The 24,349-nt window shown below is 38.3% G+C and overlaps 1 protein-coding gene and 1 non-coding gene across 2 annotated transcripts; one reads left to right on the plus strand and one right to left on the minus strand.

Moving 5' to 3' along the window:
* Positions 1–2,666: 2,666 nt before the first annotated feature.
* On the minus strand, positions 2,667–3,912 carry LOC121778605 (ethylene-responsive transcription factor CRF2-like). The gene has a single exon (XM_042175979.1). It carries the CDS (start codon positions 3,624–3,626, stop codon positions 2,832–2,834), a length of 795 nt encoding a protein of 264 aa, XP_042031913.1. The 5' UTR covers positions 3,627–3,912; the 3' UTR covers positions 2,667–2,831.
* An 18,135-nt stretch (positions 3,913–22,047) lies between these two features.
* Positions 22,048–22,119, plus strand: TRNAM-CAU. The gene has a single exon. It is a non-coding gene; the product is annotated as a tRNA-Met (tRNA).
* Positions 22,120–24,349: the final 2,230 nt, after the last annotated feature.

The raw sequence follows: 24,349 nt of genomic DNA on the forward strand, positions 1-24,349 counted from the left end.
GTGCAGCTACGTGATCCCGCTTAATCACTGCTCGGCGGTGGACAACGGGTCGAGGTCGAGGTACTGCCGGCTGCAAGGCCCTCTGTAATAGCCGGTCTATCTCACGGGATGTATAGGCCTCCAACGCTTCCTTCATTCGCCGTTCGTACTCCTCAGCATCCCCACCACTACCACCACTACTACCACTCGTGCTACTCATTTCGCGTTGTTGCTTTTGTACAGAAATTAAGATAGAGAGAATACTCGTTAAAACAAGCGGTGCAAATGAAAATGACGTGCAAATCGCGTATATGTAGTGTTTCGAAAATTAAATTAAAAAAAATCGCTCGCCGATCCGAAGCCTGCAATGGCGGCCAGCGGATCGGCGAGCGCATCGGCCGATTTTTTCGCCGAAATTCGGCTAGCCGGTTACAATGGTTCGACGAGCGGACTGGCTAGCGCCGGGGATCGCCTAGTCGGTCCGCTCGCCGCCATTGTGGATGCTCTTAGTGGGCCCGTCTTCAATTAAGTCATACTTCTACTATTATTATTAGAGCATCTCCAATAGAAATAACCAAGCCATAGCATAGCCACAAACCCCTCCTGCCACATCAGCAGCACTAAAAACTCCTCCTGCCACATCATCAGGACAAGCAACTGGACAAGCAATAACCTAGCCATAGCCTATCCACAATAAACAAAATTATATAAACAAATAATTAACAATCACACAAAATATGGAATTAAATTTACGACACAGATACGGGAAAACTCAATAATAATATTGAAATTTTAAAAAGTACATTAATTAAAAAAAATTACATTAATTCAAAAAAAATCTAACGACGTGCAGTCCTCTGCGCCCACAACTCTTCAATTAAAACAAGTGGTGCGAATGAAAATGATGTGCAAATTGTTGGATATTTTAGTGTAATTGGATTAACTTGATTGATCAATATGATCATAATGAGACATCAAATAAGTTGGAAGTGCGGAGTGTACACTTATTTGAATTCGTTATGATTAGAAGGGGGTTCGGGGGCAGCGCCCCTGGCTGGGGTCGAGCTGGTCAGCTTGGAAATTTTTTATTTCCATTAAAGTTGTTCTACAGAAAATTCATCCAGAAACGTAATTTTCGAAAGTTGAAGGACTAATTTGCAATAATTTGAAAACGAAGAGACGTGACTCTTCGTCTTCAGCCTCTTCTTATGATCGATTTCTGGTTCAAAGTTAGATCGAAATATAGACATACAGATCGCGTATATATAGTGTTTCAAAAAATTAAAAAAAATTGAGTTGGCCGATCGCTCGCCGATCGGGAGCCTGCAATGGCAGCCAGCCGATCGGCGTGCGCTCGCCGATTTGCCACTCGCCGCCTGCAATGGTTCGGCGAGCGGACCGGCCAGCGTCGGGAATCGGGTAGCCGATCCGCTAGCCGCCATTGTGGATGCTTTTATGTTATTCATTCCCTTTCTTTCTTTCACCTAGGCATGCACATGGGTCGAAAACCGCCGGTTCAGGGTCATGAACCGGCGGTTCAAGGGTCGGGGAATGTATGAACCTGAACCGGCCCGCCTAGCTCCCGGCGGTTCCGGTTCCGGTTCAAAAAACCGGCGGGTTACGGGGCGGTTCAAAACCGTCGGTTTTTGGCTTGAACCGCCGGTTCGACGAATTGTTTTTTTTTTTTTTTTTTGCATTTTTCAACTTTTCAATTTTAATCAACTTACATTACACTTTTCAAGTTTGTTTTTTGTATGAAATGTGAGTAAATAAAATTGAAAAAAATACGGATAAAGTTGCAATTTTATTGAAATTGCATGTTTACAAATTACACGTTACAAGTTACAACAATTACAAATTGAAAACATATGGCGGTCTTGAAGTCTTAAACAAAATTTAAATACAAATGAGACTACTAGTGAAGAACTAATTACAAATGACAAGAAACGATGTTGAAGTTCTTAAATGTATAAGTGTATTATATATATACTCTTAACCGGCGAAGAAGATCTTTCTATATAACTAAATTAAAGACACCTTTAGCAATTCAACTTTAAATGTTGAGTTTCGTCTAACAATCAACAAATATAGTAGAATTTTCAAAAGTTTCCCTCATTTAGCCGTATAGAGAAATATACTTCATCGACTAGAGTATATACAAATACAATTATGTAATTGTTTTTGCATATACAAAAACATATGGCGGTTCAACCCTAAACCGGCGGGTTGTCCACGGTTTCCGTCAGAAAACCGCCGGTTTCTGACCGAAAACCGCCGGTTTCTGACCAGTTTTGCAGGCCTACACACTGACCCTACGGCCTAGCCTCTGAAAAGTTGCCGGAACCGTCAGAAACCGGCTCCCGAACCGGCGGTTTACCCCGCGAACCGCCGGTTCCAACGGTTATACTAAACCCCTACGCGAACCCTACGAACCCCTAACCTACGAAACACTATTTAACCCTTTGAACCGGCGGTTCGAACCGCCGAACCGCCGGTTCAGGTTCAATATATTGCCGAACCTGAACCGGCCCTTCCGACCCTTCAACCCTTGTGCATGCCTACTTTCACCTAATTGATAACTTCGCAAGTCACGTGACTGCCCCTCTAATTAAGATAAAAATCTTTCCTCAAATCGCTTTTATGAATTAAAAATATTCAAATTTATATTCATATATAAAGCCGCGAAGCACAAAAATAGCATAAAAATTCACTGGAGCTGATTATTCAGTAGCACAATAAACATTCGAATTCACTATAAATTAAATTAGGTCACAAATAAATAAAATAAAACACACTAATTAATCAACCCAAAATTACCGAAGAATTCTACAAAAAATCTCAGATTACAATACTCAAAGTGCAACGAGAGGATCCGACCCGAATATATCTCCAAGGTCATGAAAAAAGTCGTCGGTTTGCCAGCAGAATGACCCGAGCCCGAAATCTGTACTTGACCCGATAAGCAAATCGCTGCTGCTGAAATCCACACCCAAAATGTCGCCTGAGAAACCGGCTTGATCAAACAAGTTTAACTCCCCGAATATATCGTCGCTCGGGGGAAATATCGCGAAATCCGACAAACTCGGCTTCTTTCCCGACGGCGTCGTTTTGGGGGAAGCACAAGACGACTCGGCTTCGGCTTCGGCTTCAGGCTCAGCTTCCGCTTGGGAGTCAGCCAAGGAAACGAACCGTAGCACAGACATGGGCGACTTGGGCTCCTCGCTCGGAGAGGAGAAGTTGGTGAGCGCGTCGGGGCCACGCAGCTGTACAGCCGCGTGGTCGTAGACCATAGCGGCTTCTTCCGCCGTGTCGTAGGTGCCGAGCCACAGCCTCACGCGCCGCAGGGGGTCGCGAATCTCCGCCGCCCATTTCCCCCACGGCCGCTGCCGCACGCCGCGGAACTTCGTCGCGACGCCGCCGCTCTTCTTTCTCCGGGGGCGGCTGCTTATCTTGACGGCGGCGGCGGAAAAATTCTCTCTACAGCAGGGCTGGATTCTGACCTCGTTGATGAATTTTCTGACTCTTCGGCGCTTCACACTGAAGCCTCCCTCTTCGTCACTGGAGGAGTCGGTGGCGTCAGGGTCGGCGACGGAGAAGCGCACCGTCCTCGCCGGAAAAACACTCTTAACCCTGCTTGTAGAGAACATTGTTTTCTCTTTTTCCTTTTTCTTTTCTTCAGATTTGCATTGAAAATAAAGGAGGAGAGATTCTTTGAGAATAAAGAGAAAGCGAAACGTTAAAGAGACAAGTATTGAGGCACAGGGAAAAAAGGAGTAGTTGGAAAACAGAGAGGGAAGCAGAAAGAGAAAGCAAAAGTGGTGAAAAAAAGAGGACAAAGAATGTATGCAGAAGAAGATAGCACAAATGGAAATGGGAGTGAGTATTGTATTTTCCTAAGGTTTTTTGAGAGAGAGAGAGAGAGAGAGAGGCCACTATTTTATAGGATCCCATAGCTCAGAATATGTTAAATTTATGGAAATCAGAGGGAATAGTAAATCTAGTTTTAAGGAAATTTAAAATTTCTAAAACATGTTTAATTATAATTTTAAGAACTGTTAAATTATAAGTTAGGGAGATATTATGTAACCAGCCGCCGCATTTACTGGATGTCTGGGATTATGACACGTGTACCCTCAAAATGGCGTTTTTCCTATTTTCGTTGATTGCATAACTCTGGAAACAGTATTTTTCACAACCCGTAGTCTCATTAGGGCTGGCAATTTTCGACACGACACGATAATCTGACACGAATCCGCACGAAATTATTGGGTTGGGGTCAAGTCTTATTGGATCCGTGTCCTTATCGGGTTGACCCATTAAGAACCCGATAATTTTGGGTTGGGTTCGGGTCGGATGCGGGTCGGATACGGGTAACCCATTAAGAAATAATATTAGTATTTTTATTATTATTTAAAAAATATATATATTACTTTAATTTTTGAATTTCTTATAAATTAGGTTTAAATAGTATAAAATGAATTTTAATTGTGTAAATTAGGTTAAAAATTAAGGTTTAATCGTGTAATATTAGGTTTTAATCGTGTAATATCAGGTTCGGGTTGTTATCGTGTCGTGTCAGCCCATATTATATCGTGTCGATAACGGGTTCGTGTCGGGTGCGGGTCGTGTTCGGATTTGAAGGTAGCAGGTCGGGTTCGTGTTCGGATTTACAGTTTCCTTAACAGGTCGGGTTCAGGTTAGGCATTATTGGGTTGGGTCATTATCAGGTTGACCCGATAACAACCCAATCTGCACGATTTGCCAGCCCTAAGTCTCACTGTACCAAAAAAAATAATTCATTAATTTATCTACAGAGTGAATTATAAAAATGGTCCATGAATTATGAGTTTATCTCGCTTATAATTTCTGAACTTTAAAAATATCGCTAGACATCCATGGACTAAGGGTTTATCTCGAAAATAGTCTTTTTCACTGTTTTCAGTCGAAAATACCCTTTTGGGGGTTTTGGGTTTTGAGCAATTTGGTCTTTTTATACTTTTAACATTTTAAATATGATATTATTTCAGTTATGTACTAAATCTGATATTAATTCAAAATTATCATTCTTCTTCCATTTTGTCATTCTTCACTCATGGACACTATAAATATTAATTAAAACTATTAATTTTTGTTATTTAATATAATATTCAGCTGAATTGAAGAAGTACAGAAAAATAATAATCATGATGAAAAAATAAGAGCTATTCTATTTAGCCTTCGTTCGGTTATTATAATTGCTTATGATTAAATATTATGAAGTTGACTAAAAATTTGATCCTACTAAAAATTTTATATAGGAGTATTTTGTTGAAATTTTTAGTAAATTTTGATTGTTTTCAAATTAATAAACAAAAATGATATTAGTCTTACATTAGATGCATATTTATTTCAGAATAAATCGTACTATATGATCTATTTATGATTAAAGCTATTAAATATTGATTAAAACTAAGGCGTTGTCATACCTTATTGATCAAATATTAGACACTATCAAATATTGATTATGACTATTAATTTTTATTATTTAATAATTTTTATAATTAAAAAATTTTATTAATATTTAAAAATTGAAATTTAAAATTTAATTTTGTAAAATTAAATCTAATATTGAAATAAAGAAACAAAGTGAAGGATGACAAAAAGGAAGAAGAATGATAATTTTGAAATAATATCAGATTTAGTATATAACTGAAATAATATCAGATTTAAAATGTTAAAAGTGTGAAAAGATCAAATTGCTCAAACCCCCCAAAACCCCACAAAAGGGTATTTTTGACCGAAAACAGTGAAAAAACACCATTTTCGAGATAAACCCTTAGTCATGGGATGTCTGACGATATTTTTAAAGTCCATGGACTATGGACGAGATAAACCCATAGTCCAGAGACCATTTTTGCAGTTCACTCTTATCTATATGAAAGTTATATTTTGAGGTGGTGTGTTTAATTAATGAATTTTTGATAAATGAAAATATTCTCTTCATCTTATTATGAGCGAAGTTTTTCTTATTAAACACGATATTTTATGCTTTGTTGTTTTATGAATAAATAGAGAAAAAAATGTAGAAAGGGTTTTTATTTAAGAAATCTATCATTTAAAATATAATATCCTGAAAAGAAAAAAAATTACTAGTACTCCTACTTACAGTGGGATGGAGGAAGTGCTTATTTTCCAAAATCCATTTGCAGTGCTAAAACTAAAACATCAACTCTAAACTCTTGAAATATCGGACAGAATATTTGATTTAAATTGCATACTGGTGAATCAGAATAAATGGGTTTGCTACTCGTCAGTCTATCTTTGACTGAAAAGGATCATTCCTCTTAAATGTGTGTAATTAAAACGACTTTCTCCCTCAAAGTTTTTTACTTATTTCTAAGATGATTAATGTTTGTGTAATTAAAACGGATTTTTAGTAATATAAAATGTTATGAGGTGTTCCGTCTGCTAAAATCTGAAATGCTTTGTTATTTTGGACTGTCTATTATTTAAAAACATAATGATGATAATTTTTTTTAATAAGTGAATCTTCACTAACTCATCACCATCTAATTTTATTATAAGATTCATAAGAAGTATATAAAAATGGAACAATCATTTCATTAATTTGTCACTAATTTTCTTTATAAAATTAAACAATTTCTTAAAACTCGTACCGAATCAACATCTATACTAATCTAAAGTGACAGTTTAATGAAAAGACTTATTTGCCCTTTTTGGCGGGAAATTGTGAAGCTATTTTTGTTTGTCATTTTGATCATTTTGAGAATTGAAAAATTATTAATACATATCTGAAAAATAAAATAAAAATCATAAAAAGAAATAAAAACTATTGGGGGATGAAAAGGCAAAAGCTATTGGACAAATTCATTGCTGGCGCAACACTTCTCAAAGAAGTTTTGAAATATGCATAAATAACTGTACCATTAATTAAGGCTACATTTAAGACTCCATGTGAACTAATGTGAATTAACATCTCTGAATGCAGGCTGATCTCGCGGAGGTAATTTTCCGGAATCCTGAGAGGAAGGAGAAAGAAAGCCAGCGAACGCCGGCTGTGCAGTCACCGAAATCCTCTCCGCATCGTCGTTGGTGCGATTTTCCTTCAACTGCTCTTTGATATCCTTCAAAACCAAAATAACATGGGTGGATAATATAAATCCACAACAACAACAAAATCGAAATTCCCCAAATCAATGGAAAAATCAACAAGGTTAAAAGGTGAAAGCTTTAGAAATGTGAGCTTACTGTTATCGACGTTCGATATGAAAATTCAGATTCGTCGGTTCCCTATGATGCGGCTGTGCAGGGGGGCTAGCGCGGCGGTTAAGGAAGGCGAGGCGGCGCGGCAATTGAGGAAGGCGAGGCGGCGCGGTGGTCGTGGCGGTCGCCGATTTGAGAGAGAAGAAGAGAGAGCAGTGGATGGAGGCGGGCGGCTGACCGAGGTCGGCAGGCGGCCGTGAAGCTCGCGGACTAGCTAGCGAGGTACGGCTGGGCAGGCGTTGTGGTGGCGGCGCCGATTTGAGAGAGAAGAAGAGAGAGCAGTGGGCGGCTGACCGAGGTCGGCAGGCGGGGGTGAAGCTCGCCGAAGAAATGGCGACGCACGGCGGTGGTCGTGGCGGCGCCGATTAGGGAGATAAAACAGAGAGATGGGGGCAGACGAGAGAGATAAAGAGGAGAAAGAGATGGGGCGCCACTTTTAGGGTCTGAGAATGTACTAATTTGTATTAATATTGGGCTTTCTTTAAGGCTTTAAGGATTTATTTCTTTATGTCCACTATACAATATTTGGGCTTTATTGAGCTTTATATGTACTCTATTTTTATATTTTAAAGTTTAATGGTAAATAGAGTTTAACTTAGGTGTTTTGCTTTGTTACCATGTCTTAATTTATAGGTTCAATTTCAACATTTCATTTATTAGAGTTTGCATATGCATTTTTAAAATGAAATTCTTTCAAATAAATAACAAAATGATATTGTTTGGGAGATGGTACTCATCGAATAATATTGTAACAAAATAATTTGTGTTGTAATTGTACTCTTTGTGTAAAATAACAAATAAAATTAAATAGATATGACAAGGTTAACAAAAATATAATGCTTTAAACATTCATATTATATCACACATTAAGTATTAAAAATACTACTCTTAATGTTATGTATAAGCAAGTTTATAAAAATTTATAAACTCCGTTTCTTTTATAATAGTTGAGTTTTTACTCTTAATAACATGTGACGTTTATCGCCGATCTATGATATTTGTGGGCGATCGTGTGTGGGCGATTGAAGAATTTCGGTCAAATTCTTCATCCGTCGAGTGTTTGTATAAGTTTGTGATTGTTAGAGAGTAATAAAAGTTGAAAGAGGTATAAAATATTAATGGCATTAACGTGTGCTAGAACATAGGGCTTAGAATTTAATTAATTATGAAATATATGAATAAAACTAAGTTTTAATTTTAATGTTTAAAATTTTATATTCCAATAGTTAATTTTTCTTGAAAACCTTCCACTTCCAATTATTTTTCACAAAATCTTTTCTTTTCAAATTTTGATTTATATATTAGAACTTGATGTAGGAAAATAAATAGGGAGAAAGCCGTTATCATTTTGTGATTTTTTACATGCACATAGGATAGTTAGTAAGTAGTATGATATTAATTATTAAGTTGTAAATGTAATTTAGTATTCTTTAATATGATTACTATAAAGTTGTTTTTTATTTTATTTTATTGTAATATTTTTATGATGTTTATTATTAAATACTTCATCTGTCCCTAAAGAGTATAAATATTTAATTTGATTTGACATTGGTTTAATGCATAACTGGAAAAGTAAGAGAGAGATTGAAAAAAAGACTTTTTAAAGTACTGTTAATGGAGAATGAGTCTTATTATTAAAGAGAAAGGAGTTTCCAAAACTAGAAAATTCATACATTTCAGAGGCGGACTAAAAAAATTATAATTCATACTTTTCAGGGACGGGAGAGTAATTAGCATAACCGTTACAAATTTGTGATATTTATATAAACTAATAATTTTTACTTTACAATTCAAAATTCGTTTTATAAAATGCTTACATGACTCAGACATTCCCGAGTGAAACATGCCAGCTATCATAATGGAGGGTTTTCAAGCATAATAATATTTTTTCTCATTTTAGTTGATTAATAGAATGTTAACTTAGTTGGAACGGAGGGTATTAGATTTGTATTTTTGTATTTGTAAATACTTGAAATATAAACATATGTATATTTACTAAAGTGTTAATATATACTCAATTCGTCTCACTCTAAATGACACTTTCTAAATATAGAAACATCATTCTTTCTACTTTTCCCCCCTCTCTTATCTTATTCTCTACTTTTGCAAGATCGTGCTATACTTGCTCCCATGCTGGATGTTGTTGATGAGGTTAACAAGTTCTTGAGAAGATGTTTGATTTCTATGTTTTGTTGATCGAATTTATAATGAACTATTTACTTTTTCAAATAATTTTATATATTTACTTTGGTATTTAGTATTTCTCAATCTTTTGTTTGTATATCCTATTCTATTTCTATTTTTTCCCTCATGTACTTTTGTTATAGTGGATTGATAGATTGATAGATGTAGAAGTAGAAGTATATTTTTTAAATCTTTATATTCTTATGAATACAAACTTTAAATAGTTTCTATTCTTGATTTGCAATAATTTTTACATTTTTTCCATATATTTTTTAATTTAATTTAATTTCTTTTAATTATATTTTCTTATTTTTTGAAAATTATTTGGCCCGTGCATAGCACGGGTGTTAACACTAGTATGTCTTTAAATGGCAGTCGAATTGAGTACATCAAGTTTTCGGTCATATGGATCGAAAATTCCCTAGGTTTAGAAGTTTAATATTGCACACGCAATTATCGAACTTTTGAGTAAGAGTAATTGGCTACAAGATTTGAAGTTGAATCCAGCTAATGGAGTTATCGGGATTGCAAGTCCTTGTCTACATAAAGAAAATTTGAATGAAATGTTACTCTTGATTCTTAGGAGTATGCCTATGATATATTTTTATCTAATTGTTAGTCAAATGATTTTTGACTAATAATAAATGTTACAAGACATTTAATTTTATGAAATTAAATGCAATAGCGTCGATCTACGTTCCGAGAGATGACCGTAGTATATTCATTTTCTCAAATCCGATTCCCGGTGAGTGAGAAATAATATATTAAAGTTGGTCACAATAAAGCTAGAAATGAGCTATGTGAAAAGACTAAGAGATTAATTAACTAGGTGTTAATTATCCCACATCGGGGATGATAAACTTCTTTGATGAAGTATTTAATCAGATGAATTATCATGTGTAATAATTATCGTTGAATAAGACGGGTGACAGAGCCCACAAGCGCGCGCTGCAGCCGCCCGCCCGCGACCCGCGCACCGTGCCCCGTGTGCCGGGTGCCTTGGATCTTGGATCTTGGCAATTGGTCTTTGGGTGGTCTTTGGGCTGTTCTTTGGAGCTGGTCGTTGAGCGTGGTTCGAGCTCCGCTTGTTCTTTTTAGACCAACCCAAACTCCACGCTATCCCCGACGGGTCCTGGTCCACGTCATGGTCCCGCTGGACCCCGACGCATGACGGGAGAAAAAAGGTTCCCGCTGGACCCCGACGCATAATGGGAGACAAAAGGTCCCCGATGGACCCCGACGGTCCATAGTGTATCCCGTCGTGTAGCATGTCAAGGTGCGTCGTGTCTCTTCAGCTCCCACTGGCTAGTGCACCAGTCAATGACCCCCGGCGGTTACAGTCAAGCCATCATGGCACACATAATGGCCGTTGACTACATCAATGCCCTACAGGTGGACTTGGCCTATAAATAGGCATGCATCCATTGCATTCTACAACAGAACATACACAAGCATCTTGCATACACGCTATCTCGCTCTCTGCATAATCTTCCCCGTCGAAGCTCTGCCCCCGCCTTACTCCCGTTCGCCGGAGCTCTGTTCCTAGCGGTGCTGCTACTTTAGAGACGAAGCCGTTTTATCTTTGGAGACGACAGGCCAAACCGAGAGCACTACCGGGGTGTATCTCGTCTTACGGAAAGAGGACTCCTCGACTCGGCTTACCGCTTTCCACACATTTTCCGTGTAACTGTTTTAGTTATTTCGTGTAATTTTCCTTGTTTTATTTTCCATTGTAATTTCGCCCGACAAGATTTGTATCTCATTCATCAACAATCGCAAGCCGAGATATTCTTGCCACTAAAGGAGTTTACACACACCAACTGAACTTACTCAACACCTTTGCTTGGATATGTCGACTGACCCGTTTACCGCCGCTGCCACCGTTCCATCCACGGTGTCCCCCGTTGTACCCGTCAACACGTCGTCGGACATAACGATGATTCCGACTCCTGGCTTCACAACTTCTTCCTCAACAACCCCTTGGGTGTTTGACAACACCTTTCGGACGATTTCCGGATTCACCTCGAGTGGGTCGGTCGGTTCCACTTTCAGTGGTTACATTGGATCCTTCAGTGGGTCGAGTGTCGGTGCCTTCGGGCACGGCACGGGTGTTGGATCCTTCGGGGTCAACACGGGTGCTAGCTTCTTCGTGGGCAGCACGGGTGCTAGCTCCTTTGGGGGCAGCACGGGTGTCAGATCCGTCGGGATCGGCACGGGTGCTGGATCCATCGGGGTCAGCACGAGAACTGGATCCTTCGGGGTCGGCATGAATGCGGGGGCCTCCATGCTCCACGCAATTGTGGGGGGTACTGTGTCCCAACCAATTGTTAGCTCCTACGGGGGCAACGGACTTGGTCCCTTTCATGGGACACCAATGGCACCAAGGATGATGCCACCCGCCGAGAAGCCATTAAAGTTCACGGGAACAGACTTTAAGAGATGGCAACAGAAAATGTTGTTCTACCTAACAACATTGGGCGTCGTGAACTTCCTCAAGGAAAACGAGCCAAGCCCGCCAAGTGAGGACGAGGCACGCGTTGAGATGTACGTCGAGTATGACGCTTGGCGCAAAGGAGACTATATTTGTAAAAACTTTATTTTAAGTGCTTTAGATGATAGTATCTATAACGTGTATTGCACTATTCCCACATCAAAACAAGTGTGGGAAATGCTAGATAAGAAGTACCGTTGTGATGATGCGGGCACTAAGAAATTTGTAATAGCCAAGTACTTGGACTACAAAATGGTCAACTCCCGACCAATCATGGACCAAGTGCAAGTGTTCCAGCTCATCATCCACGACCTCCCCGCCGAGGGAATGGCCCCGCCTGAAGCTTTCACGGCAGGCACGGTTATTGAAAAACTTGCACCCGGCTGGAGGACTTCAAGAGCTACCTTAAGCACAAGCGAAAGGAGATGAATCTTGAAGACTTGATCGTGAAGCTGCGCATCGAGTCAGACGTGCGCAAACGCGATGATTTGATTAAGGGCTATGGCCCAAATGTTGCAAAGGCCAATCTGTTGGAGCGGGGCGGTCCCTCCAACAAACGCTCCCGTCCAATTGCAAAGGATAAGGGAAAGAAGAAGCAGCCTGCGAGGAAGGTTGAAGGCAACTGCTACAACTGTGGCAAACCTGGCCACTTTTCCAAGGACTGCCGCAAGCCGAAGAAGAAGCCGGCTGCCCACGTTGTTGAAAAAGAGTTCAAGGACTGGGATGAAAGTGACCTTGTTGCTGTGGTCACGGAAGAAAGGTGGCTGGTATATCGACACTGGAGCTACCGCCCACGTTTGTGCCGATAAGAGCAAGTTCGCCTCCTACACTGCAGTTGAAAGGAGAAAGATCAATATGGCCAATCAAGCCTCGTCTCAAGTCCTCGGCATTGGAGACGTGATTCTCATGATGAAGTCCGACGTCACCATCACTTTGAAGGATGTGCTGCACGTCCCGGACATCCGCAAGAACCTAGTGTCAGGATCAATACTAGTGGATAAGGGGTTTAAACTTGTATTTGAATCTGATAGGTTTTCTTTGTACAAGTTTGGAAAGTCACTCAGAAAAGGTTTTGTAACCGACAGACTTTTCAAGCTTAGTGTAGCTGTACGCCATGTCCCTAAGTCGTTGGCTAATAATAAGAATGCATCTATTTCTTCTTATTTGACTGAGTGTTCTAACTTGTGGCACAATAGATTGGGACATGTAAATCAAAATGCCATTAAAAGATTAGTAAGTTTAGATTTACTAAAGGCAAATGAAGGAGAAACTCAAAACAAGTTCTTGAGGCGAAAATGACTGAGTTACCGTTTCATTCAGTTGAACGGGACACGAAACCCCTTGAATTAATTCACACGGACGTATGTGACTTAAAATCGGTGCAAACGAGAGATGGTAAAAAATACTTTATCACATTCATAGATGATTGCACACGATATTGTTATGTCTATCTTTTAAGAAGTAAAGACGAAGCAATATAAACGTTCAAAAATTATAAGAACGAAGTCGAGAATCAACTTGGATGTAAAATCAAAATGATTCGAAGTGATAGAGGGGGTGAATACGTAGCCCCGTTTGAGGAATTATGCAACACAAGTGGTATAATTCACCAAACGACTGCACCATATTCACCACAATCTAATGGTGTTGCAGAACGCAAGAATCGAACTCTCAAAGAGATGATGAATGTGTTACTGATCAGTTCGGGGATGCCCCAGAACATGTGGGGGGAAGCTGTTTTGACAGTCAACTAAATCCTAAACAAAATCCCACGCAAAGGTAAGACGTTACTCCTTATGAGTTGTGGAAGGGAAGGAAGCCATCCTACAAATACCTCAAAGTGTGAGGGTGTTTGGCTAAGGTGATGGTTCTTCCGCCCAAAGAAGTTACAATCGGTCCTAAAACGGTTGATTGTATCTTTATTGGGTATGCACTTAATAGTAGTGCATATCGATTCGTTGTCCACAAGTCTGAAATACCGACTGTGACCGTGGGAACAACAATCGAGTCAAGAAATGTTGTATTTCTTGAAAATATATTTCCTCGCAAAGACAAGGAAAATATTGCACCCAATTCTGAGACGAGAATTGAGGATGAAGCCACTAGTTCTAAATCGCGCAAGCGAACAAGGCATGATCCAAACGATGCGGTACTAAGACGTGGTAGCAGGGTCAGAACACCAAAGACATTTGGTCCTGACTATATTGCATTTATGTTGGATGAAGAACCAACATCGATAAAAGTAGCATTTCCTGGCCCAGACGGGTTGCATTGGAAAAAAGCTGTTCAAAGTGAAATTGATTCAATTTTGCTAAACCTCACGTGGGTGTTGGTTGATCTACCTGAAGGTGCTAAACCTTTAGGATGCAAATGAGTCCTTAAAAGAAAGTTTAAGACCGATGGAACAATGGACAAGTATAAATCTAGACTGGTAGTCAAAGGCTTTAAGCAAAAGGAAGGGTGCGATTTATTCGATACCTACTCACATTTAACGAGGATTACATCAATTCGAGTGCTTCTCGCGATTGCTGTTGTACACAATCTTGAGATTCATCAAATGGATGTTAAGACTGCGTTTCTAAATGGTGACCTTGAAGATGAAATCTATATGGAACAACTTGAAGGTTTTGTAGTACCTTGACAAGAGAAAAATGTATGCAAGCTGGTTAAATCCCTCTATGGATTGAAACAAGCGCCGTTGCAGTGGCACTTGAAATTTGATAACGTGATGTTATCAAATGGATTTAAAATCAACGAATGTGACAAATGTGTCTACATTAAGAACACTGATAATGGATACGTTATAGTGTGTCTCTACGTTGATGATATGTTAATCATGGGTAGTAACACCCAAGTGATTAACGACACGAAGACCTTGTTGAAGAGAAACTTCGACATGAAGGATATGGGTCTAGCCGATGTAATACTCGGAATGAAAATTCTAAGAACATCCGAAGGAATCACATTAACACAATCTCATTATGTTGAGAAAGTGTTAAAGAGGTTCAACGCCTATGATGGCATCCCGGCAAAGACGCCTATAGAGCTCAATGTTCACTTGAGCAAGAACATGGGTGAGCCCGTTGCACAAGAAGATTATGTACGGGTCATTGGATGCATTATGTATCTTACTAATTGCACTTGACCTGATATTGCTTGCGCCGTGAACAAGTTGAGTCGTTATACGAGCAATCCAAGCAAAGAGCATTGGAAAGCTCTTGGAAGAGTTTTGAGATATCACAAGTATACTCAAAATCATGGGCTACACTTTTCGAGATATCCCCCGGTACTTGAAGGGTACTGCGATGCGAATTGGATATCCGATAACAAAGACTCACTTTCAACAAGTGGATATGTCTTTACTATTGGGGGTGGTGCTGTCTCGTGGAAATCCACGGAACAGACATGTATAGCCCAATCCACTATGGAATCTGAATTCATAGCTTTAGATAAAGCCGCGGAAGAAGCCGAATGGCTTAAAAACTTCCTTGAAGATATTCCATGTTGGTCAAAGCCCGTGCCTCCAGTGTTAATTCACTGTGATAGCCAAGCCGCTATTGGGAGGGCAAACAGTGGCTTATACAATGGTAAATCTCGACAATTCGTCAACGGCATAATACCGTGAGACATTTGATCACAATAGGGGTGATTACAATTGACTACGTGAAGTCATTGGATAATCTAGCGGATCCGCTAACCAAAGGGTTAAATCGTGATCAAATGAATAAATTGCTAGAGGGAATGGGTTTGAAATCCACAAACTAAAGAATTGTCATAGTGGTAACCCAACCATGATGACTGAAGATCCCAAGAACTTGGTTCAATGGGAAAACTAAGCTATGAGAGTTCGTGTGAAACACTCATCTATATCTATTCCCTAGAGAGCAATAGAGTGTTGTAAAACTTGCCTAGTGGTGAGGTTAAGTCTATGACTTTTAATGATCCCTTAAGGATCTCGTTGAGATGAAGTTCTCAAGCAGACCGAGTATGGCAAGATACTTAGCGATGAATCACCTATGTAAGTGTGGAGTGTGGCCGCTTCAAACAATACACTTATGAATCCAAAGTGGTGTCCAAGGCCTGAAATGGACACAAAACGTGAGAACGGATGAGGTTGAGGTGTTTAAGTGTTAACATCATTGTCTCGGTGCACGCCGTGGCTGAATAGTTCAAAGCATCGCGCTACTAGTCCGCCTGTGTATCCGATGGTGTTGACTATGGAGGTTCAAAGCTACCTATCCTTATGCTTACATACCTCTTGAGGGTTGAGCTTGGGTCTGCATACATATGCATTTGGCAATTTCCACTCATGTGGGGGATTATTGGAATCGTGTTTAGTCAAATGATTTTTGACTAATAATAAATGTTACAAGACATTTAATTTTGTGAAATTAAATGCAATAGCGTCGATCTACGTTCCGAGTAGATGACCATAGTATATTCATTTTCTCAAATCCGATTCCCGGTGAGTGAGAAATAATATATTAAAGTTGGTCACAATAAAGCTAGAAATGAGCTACGTGAAAAGACTAAGGGATTAATTAACTAGGTGTTAATTATCCCACATGGGGATGATAAACTTCTTTGATGAAGTATTTAATCAGATGAATTATCATGTGTAATAATAATCGTGGAATAAGACGGGTGACAGAGTCCACATGCGCGCACACGTGCGCGCCGCCGCCGCTGCCCGCGAGCCGCGCACCGTGTCCCGTGCCCCGTACCGGGTGCCGGGTGCCTTGGACCTTGGACCTTGGATCTTAGATCTTGGCAATTGGTCTTTGGGTGGTCTTTGGGTTGTTCTTTGGAGCTAGTCATTGAGCGTGGTTCGAGCCCCGCTTATTCTTTTTAGACCAACCCAAACTCCACGCTATCCCCGACGGGTCCTGGTCCACGTCATGGTCCCGCTGGACCCCGACGCATAACGGGAGACAAAAGGTCCCCTATGGAGCGCAGTTTATGAGATAACAACGGGATATATAAGTAATTTGACAATGTTAGGGATGGTGAGATTTTCACGGTTCCTGCTCCTTTCACTTCGGTTAACTCTCCACTTGCAGTTTGGATGTAATTCTATGGTGCATCATGCATATCAGTAATATCCGACGCATCGTAAGTCTTTGCTTCGGTGGCTCCACAATAAAAAAATTCAACTTTTATTTTTACCAACTGATGATGTACACAAAGCATATGAACTGGGTAAATTATTGAGGGGCTGAAAGGAATTTTGGCAAAGTATGGGGCTGTTTTCGTATATTTGAACTGTTTCGGGTTGATTTTGTATTTTTCAGTTTTTAAGTGGGCGAAATAGGGAAGGATTATCTGGGTGGGGTACAGATTGTAATTTGTGCAAATATTTGGGGTCAGTTTTCAAGTCATCAAAATTTGGAGGATTTAGGGTTAAATCTCCCACACCTGACCCTAACTTACCATCCCACTCCATCTGCGCCACCTCCGTCGATGTGGGTGTTTTCCCCGTCGCAATTCCAACCAAGGCAGTGCCGGTCTTTGCGTCCTCGCCCACTGGTGGCCCGCCACCTTGGATAGTAGCGGCTCCTCCTGAGTTGCCTCTGATAGTGGCGACAGTTTCACCTCCGCTACCTGCCACCGCCACAGCCGCCTTTCCTCCCCTGTGCGGTGGGGTTGGTTTGCCGGTTTGTTCCTCCCACCATTCCGGGAAGCCCACTAGTTCAAAACACGTTTCTCTGGTGTGCTTTTTCCGACCACAATGGGAACAGACCAATTTGAGCTTGTCGTCTTCAGTCCGCCGATTCCAATTTCCGCCGCCTTGGTAGTTCTGTCGTTGGCTTTGCGGTGGACATCGGACAGCCAATCCAGTACCTATTCTGTGCGAGACATCCTTCTCGTTAGTATTTCCATGTCGGAGGACGAATAATCGGGCTTCTTCCTGTCGGAGTGAGGCGTACGCCGCCTCTACTGAGGGGAGTGGTTCATTCCTCAGTATTTCCCTCTTTACAATTTCATATTGGTCATTTAACGCACTCATAAACTGATACAACCTTTTCTCTTGTACGTCTTGATCATGCATCTTGATGTCTCTCGGATCGATCATCCAGTTTAGTTTCTTCTGATCTATGGACACCCATATGTCTTTGAGGGTAGCCCATACTTTTACTTATAAAACAGTAGTACTCCCTCCTTTCCAATTGAATTGAATTGAATTGAATTGATAAGAATCAGTAATAGTAATTAGATGTTCTGTTTTTCTGTAAAAAAAAAAGGAAATGACTCAACTTAGTTGATACATCCCAACAATGAATACGACTCAACTTAGCTGAGAATGAGAGAGTGCTAGTTTAATTAATTATGTTGTTATTTTATACTACTCCATCTATCCAAATAAAATAGTTACTATATTTTATCATTTTGTGGTATTCACAAAAAATAGTTTTATTTTTCCAAAATAAAAATTTTCTCTCAAATTGTTATCCTTATATCCGTACTTATTTACAACTTATACCTATAAATTATCCACCTTTTCTCTTTCTTATTTTATCTACTTTTTCTCTTTTTTTTCGTGCTACTCACTTTTTTTCTCTCTTTCTTACATTATAAATTTATGGACTAAACCTGTATTGTCCATAAATGGGATTATGTTTGGTGAACAAAATAAGTATAGTTTAAAAGAAAATCCAGAGATATATTGCGTTTGCTCTATTTGGACCCAGTAAATATGAATCGATGATGTTATTACTTATGAGCACATAACTTGTACATTTAAAATTTGAAGATCAGATATTAAGTAGTACTCCATTAGATAGAAAGATAAAATGATAAAAAAAAGTTTATTAGATTCCAAGATTCCGAAATGTCTTCATGTGTTTAGTAGTAGCATCCAAGATGAACAAAAGATGTCAAATTTTCCAGTGTCGTACAAAACCAAATTACACATATTCATGTTTGCCCAAACTCCAAACCAAGTGAAACTACACTACTGATCTTTTTTAGTTTTTAATCAAAGGGGATGAAACTATATTTTTAATGAGAGCATAACATTTTTAATAAGATAATTAAGGCCCATTATTCAGATTAGTTGTTACATTTGTAAGGTACTGTTTTGTCTGCTCAAGCGCCCACTTATGCTAAAGCACACATTCAACCTTATTAGGTGTCAAATAATGATTAGTTGTTAAGCTATCATAATCAATATTGTCCGATAATTAGAATGAGATTTGTCTTACATGTGATATTTTCGTGCATAAAGCAATTATTTGCCGATTTGCACTCTCCTCATTTTGGACTATGTTTCATCAGTTTATGTTTAGACAATTCTTTGCTTTTGTTGTCCTTATTTGTGCCTAAAGTTAATTTTTGTCACCCATATAATTTTAAATCAATTGGCATCTTATAACTTATTAATATTTCGTAATTTTATATTACCAAAAAAAATCGTAATTTTAATCCTGGGGACGAGTCGAGACAACGTGCATATTTTAGTTATTATTCCAAAGTTATTACTTAGTAGTTGACTTTCCAAAATAGTAATTTGAGATTATTTATGTTTAATAATTTCTCCGTTGCGCTATTTAGTTTTTAGTCTATCCTAAAAATATATTCACTTTCTAATTTTGGAAATTCTTTTATCTCTAATGATAGATGAGACCCATTTTCCATTAACAATACTTTAATTACTTTTTCTCTCTACCTCTCTCTTACTCTATCAATTATGTATTAAAATTCGTGTTGAACCCAAAGTGCATATTCTTTTGGGACGGATGAAGTAGTATATATTTAGTATTAAAAAAAAACTCATGAGCCTTGACTACAATTCTTTCTTAGTTTTGAAACACAACTATATTTATTGATGGCTCATATTAGTGTTCAAGTTAGGACAAACTACAAAACAAAGAGAATATTTATTAGAAGTATAAGAATGATTCCCAAACACAGATCCATCTAGATCATGAGACATAATATGGCGTGGTTTATACATATAAAAGATGATTATTGTAGTTATATGAAGTATTTAAACCGTAATAATAACGTTAAAAAATAAATAATTTGACCACTAAGTTGTAGCATAGGATGGAACGTCAAAATTGTCATATTGTGGGCAAGTGTTTTTATGCCGCCTATAATAGTGAAACTTATGGCATTTAGCTAAGAAAAGACTGCAGTGAAATTTGCTTATAATTACATTCCCTTCTTCGAATTATATTATCATTATGTCCAAACAAACATATAACTTCAACCTAATGGAAAATTTAATTCAAGCGCGCGCACACAATCTTTATCCCTCCCTCATTCATATAAAGAGTAGATTTAAAATAAATCTAAATTTGATATCAAAATTAAGGTTAAATGTACTCCATTAGATAAAAAATGGAAGGTGAAGATTTAATTATTTCTTATTCATTGCAGCAAGATCTACCCATCCGTTGCCAACTGCGCTGACCATGCGGGCAATTATTTCTTATTCATTATTTACATACACATAGGGCGTTGGAGAGTAAAATAGTCTGATTGACAATCGTATTATAGTATTATATATACATATATATAAGTTGAAGATACACACATTTTATTAGCATTACATAACCCTACCCTATATATAATACTCCCTTCCATAGAAAATATTTTTTTTGCATGATATTTAAGAAAATATTTTTTGGCAATTTAAATGGTGAGAGAATAAAGTAGAATAATGAAGTACGAATTACTTATGCTGGGACACGAATGAAGTATATAATAAATTTCAAAAAATGCATGAAAAATTATTTTCTATCTTGTTCAGAACATTCCACTTAATAAATGGATTTGCATTGGGCTCATATTTATAAAAACTAGTTAAGTCCAACCTAGACCAACCCATTTCAAAATAATGTATCAGACTCAATGGGCTGGCTATACTTTCAGCCCAATAAGACAAGTTTTTTTAGTTATTACTCTCTCCATCCCACTTACTCACTTTCCTTTTAGTTTGTCTCACCTAAAATGACTCATTACTTAAAATAAAAACTATTTTATCTCTACTTCATTCACTCTTTCATACTTTATACTCTCCACCTAACACACAAAATAAAAGTGCATAAAATCTCGTGTTGTCCAAGGAATGAGTCATCTTCCTGGGGACAGAGAGAGTACCAGACAAGATTTTTGACAAAGTAAATATAAATTCTGAATTTCCATTTTGAATCCTCAGCTTACTTTTCTTTATTTTTTATCCTTTATTTCATTTCAAATTACTTATCTTTCAAAGGTTATATCATTACTTTAAATTTAAACGAATCTATATTTTCCGCGACCATGTTGTTCTAGCTGCGTTGTGAATAAAGAAAGTGATATTTTGTCCTTGAGAAAAGAATTACAGTTGAAACCTAATATATATAATTGAATGCAATTCGTTCATTTGCAACATTTATAAGTTATAGTCATGGGGCAGATGCCAAAGTTAATAGTACATTTTTTTAGCCTTTTAGGCATTAATTTAGTGATGAAATGACTTTAGGACAATGAAATCGAACTTTTCATTCTCATTCTAAATACACAGATGCAATTTTAGTTCTATTTTTGGAAATGATTAATATAAATAAATCATTATAAATGTAATGTGAGTTTTGGGCAATTTGGAATAATCCGCCGAAAATCGAACAATTGGTATAAATTGGACGTATTTGTTAGTTTACAGATAATTCGTAATTTTATTATATATAATTCAAGATATTATTATTAAATGTCAATAGTTTAAGTTATTATCATCGATTATTTCCACTTATTTAATTCACGTTCTATTAAAAAGGGACTCGAATTGCTTTAGTTCTAGACTGTAGTAACTATAAAAATACAAGTTTATATATATCGATTATGAAAAGGTAGTTCTAATCACTTTTGGGGCAATGCCACATTCCATGAACAATCTTAACGGTATGCATTGTATCTTTGGAGTTAAATTATTGTGTCGTGTGGCGTGAGATAAAATATGATTTGAAGCATACAATCCGTGTGTGGTTTACTTTACAATAGATGCAAATGCTTAAAGCAAAACTATTATCTCATACGTTTGTTTTTTCGGTGCTTTAGTTCTACTTGTAAAGTTTAGCTTCTTAATTTACTTTCTAATGTGATTAATGATTATTCATATACAATCTAAACTCAAAATGCAACATCAAATCAGAGTGGCGCAGCGGAAGCGTGGTGGGCCCATAACCCACAGGTCCCAGGATCGAAACCTGGCTCTGATATGAGTAGCTTCCATATCTGATTTACTTTTTATTTTATTAATTATGTATCTGTCTCATAATTGAATTTGGAATCATTTTTGGTTATATTAGGCCAACAACAAAACATATGTGTTAATCAAAAAGTGGTGATCTATGAAGACAACAACACAAAGTAAACATGCCAGCAAAAGAATGGTCTCAAGGGGCAGAGTTTTGATTTGTCACCTTATTTTCAATAAAAAGGTGGAAAAAGGTCAGATTTCGAGTACTATAGATCACCCATATAGATCTTTTCAGTATCTTTGAGGTGGGTTTTGAAGAATATTAATTATAAAGAGATTTAACAAAGGAATTATTATGTTAAAAGGAATGACCACAGCTTCATGTCTATACATCCAACCAAATTACTGAAATTAACAGTAACAGGGTGAGTGTCTGTCTTGAACTCTAGATTAAATCGATTAACTGCAAAACAATCTTTTTTAGAGTACTTTTTTATTATTATTGGCAAATCAATTTAAATTTATAGACCGTGAACATTATCACTCTACCTTTGGAGAAACAATCTTTTTAAAAAGTCTAACAGTTCCCCTAATCCAAAATTATTCATTCCAATAATTCTTATATGAGGCGTAACTATAAGAATAAAAAATAACGTAGTTTAATTCAACTTATTTCACACAATAATTAAAATACATAGCATAAGATTTTTTGTGCGAAAAATAAGAGAATAAGATTTGATGGAATCACAGTCACAGTAATCAGTAACACAGTGTATTGAATGTCTCTATAAAAGAAAAACAACCAAAAATGATTTTATCCCACATCGAAAGTGAAACATAAAACATTCAAGGTTGTCTCTATAAAAGAGAAACAACCAAGAATGACTTTGTCCCACATCGAAAATGGAACATAAAACATTCAAGGTTGTCTCTATAAAAGAGAAGCAACCAAGAATGACTTTGTCCCACATCGAAAGTGGAACATAAAACATTCAAAGTTGTCTCTATAAAAGAGAAGCAACCAATAATGACTTTGTCCCACATCGAAAGTGGAACATAACATTCAAGGTTGTCTCTATAAAAGAGAAACAACCAAGAATGACTTTGTCCCACATCGAAAGTGGAACATAAAACATTTAAGGTTGTCTCTATAAAAGAGAAGCAACCAAGAATGAGTTTCATAAATTCGCAAGCCCTTCAAATATATGTGGGCTATTACGAATTTCTTGTATTTATTTATTTGTAAAAATTGTTTTTAAATATAAAAATAATTTTTATAAATAAAAAAGTATTTTTTTAAAATTCGATTTTTTTTTAAAAAAATTGATTTATTGCGTCAGCACGTGACGACGCTCACTCGCGGGCCGGCGAGTGGGCGTCACGCACGACACCGGGTCGCGCCACGTCGCCTAGGCGTCGCGCGACGGACCCGTCTAGCTGCAACGCGTCGCGCGACGGACCCGTCTCTCCGGGAAGGGTCGCGGGACGCCGGCGCGACGCGTAGTGGATGCTCTAAGGGCACCCGCAACGCTGTGCCGTTGCGGTTCCTATGCCGTTCCGGCGGAACGGTTCCGCGGCGGCACGAGTTGCAGGCTCCGTTCTGTCGCCATTCCGTGCCGTTCCTATGCCTTGTCGCGTTCCGTTCCGGAGGAACGCGGAACGAAACGTTCCGCCACGCGCCGAGGCGACGTGGCTGCCTCCCATTCGACGCGTGAAGCCCACTCGCTGCCCCGCGAGTGGGCTTCGTCCCGGTGATGCAATAATTCAATTTTTTTTTTTAAATGCGAATTTAATAAAAAAAAATTTTTTGCAACGGTAATGTGACCGTTTTTTTATATCCGTTTTGTATTTTTTTTTAATTTTTTATATATTTATTTACTCTATAAATACTCCTATTTCATACTCATTTCAATCACAAACACACATCTATTCCTCTCTATTTCCACCCCAATTTTCATCTCAAATCAACTCTGCTTTCCTTCTCCCAAATTTAATCAAACTAATGGATCCTTTTGAACAAATGCGTCAAATATTGCAACAATCACTTGAAGAAGATCGACGACGGGAGGCCGAAGAAGCCGCGCCGCCCCAACGACGCTCCCGTACGTACATCCATCGTAACCGGGAGGAAGCCGCTGCAAGGTTAGTAAGGGTACGACGCGGTCGGCCGTCCCATCCACACGACGCTGCAGAAATGTACTGCAGCAATCCGCCAGCTTGCGACTGGACAAACGGCCGACATGTTCGAT

Source organism: Salvia splendens, chromosome 19 (genome assembly GCF_004379255.2).
Source record: "Salvia splendens isolate huo1 chromosome 19, SspV2, whole genome shotgun sequence".
Classification (NCBI taxonomy): domain Eukaryota; kingdom Viridiplantae; phylum Streptophyta; class Magnoliopsida; order Lamiales; family Lamiaceae; genus Salvia; species Salvia splendens.

Bases quoted from the DNA above. Each gene is read 5' to 3' on its own strand.
- LOC121778605 (XM_042175979.1), bottom strand. From the start codon at position 3,626: ATGTTCTCTACAAGCAGGGTTAAGAGTGTTTTTCCGGCGAGGACGGTG.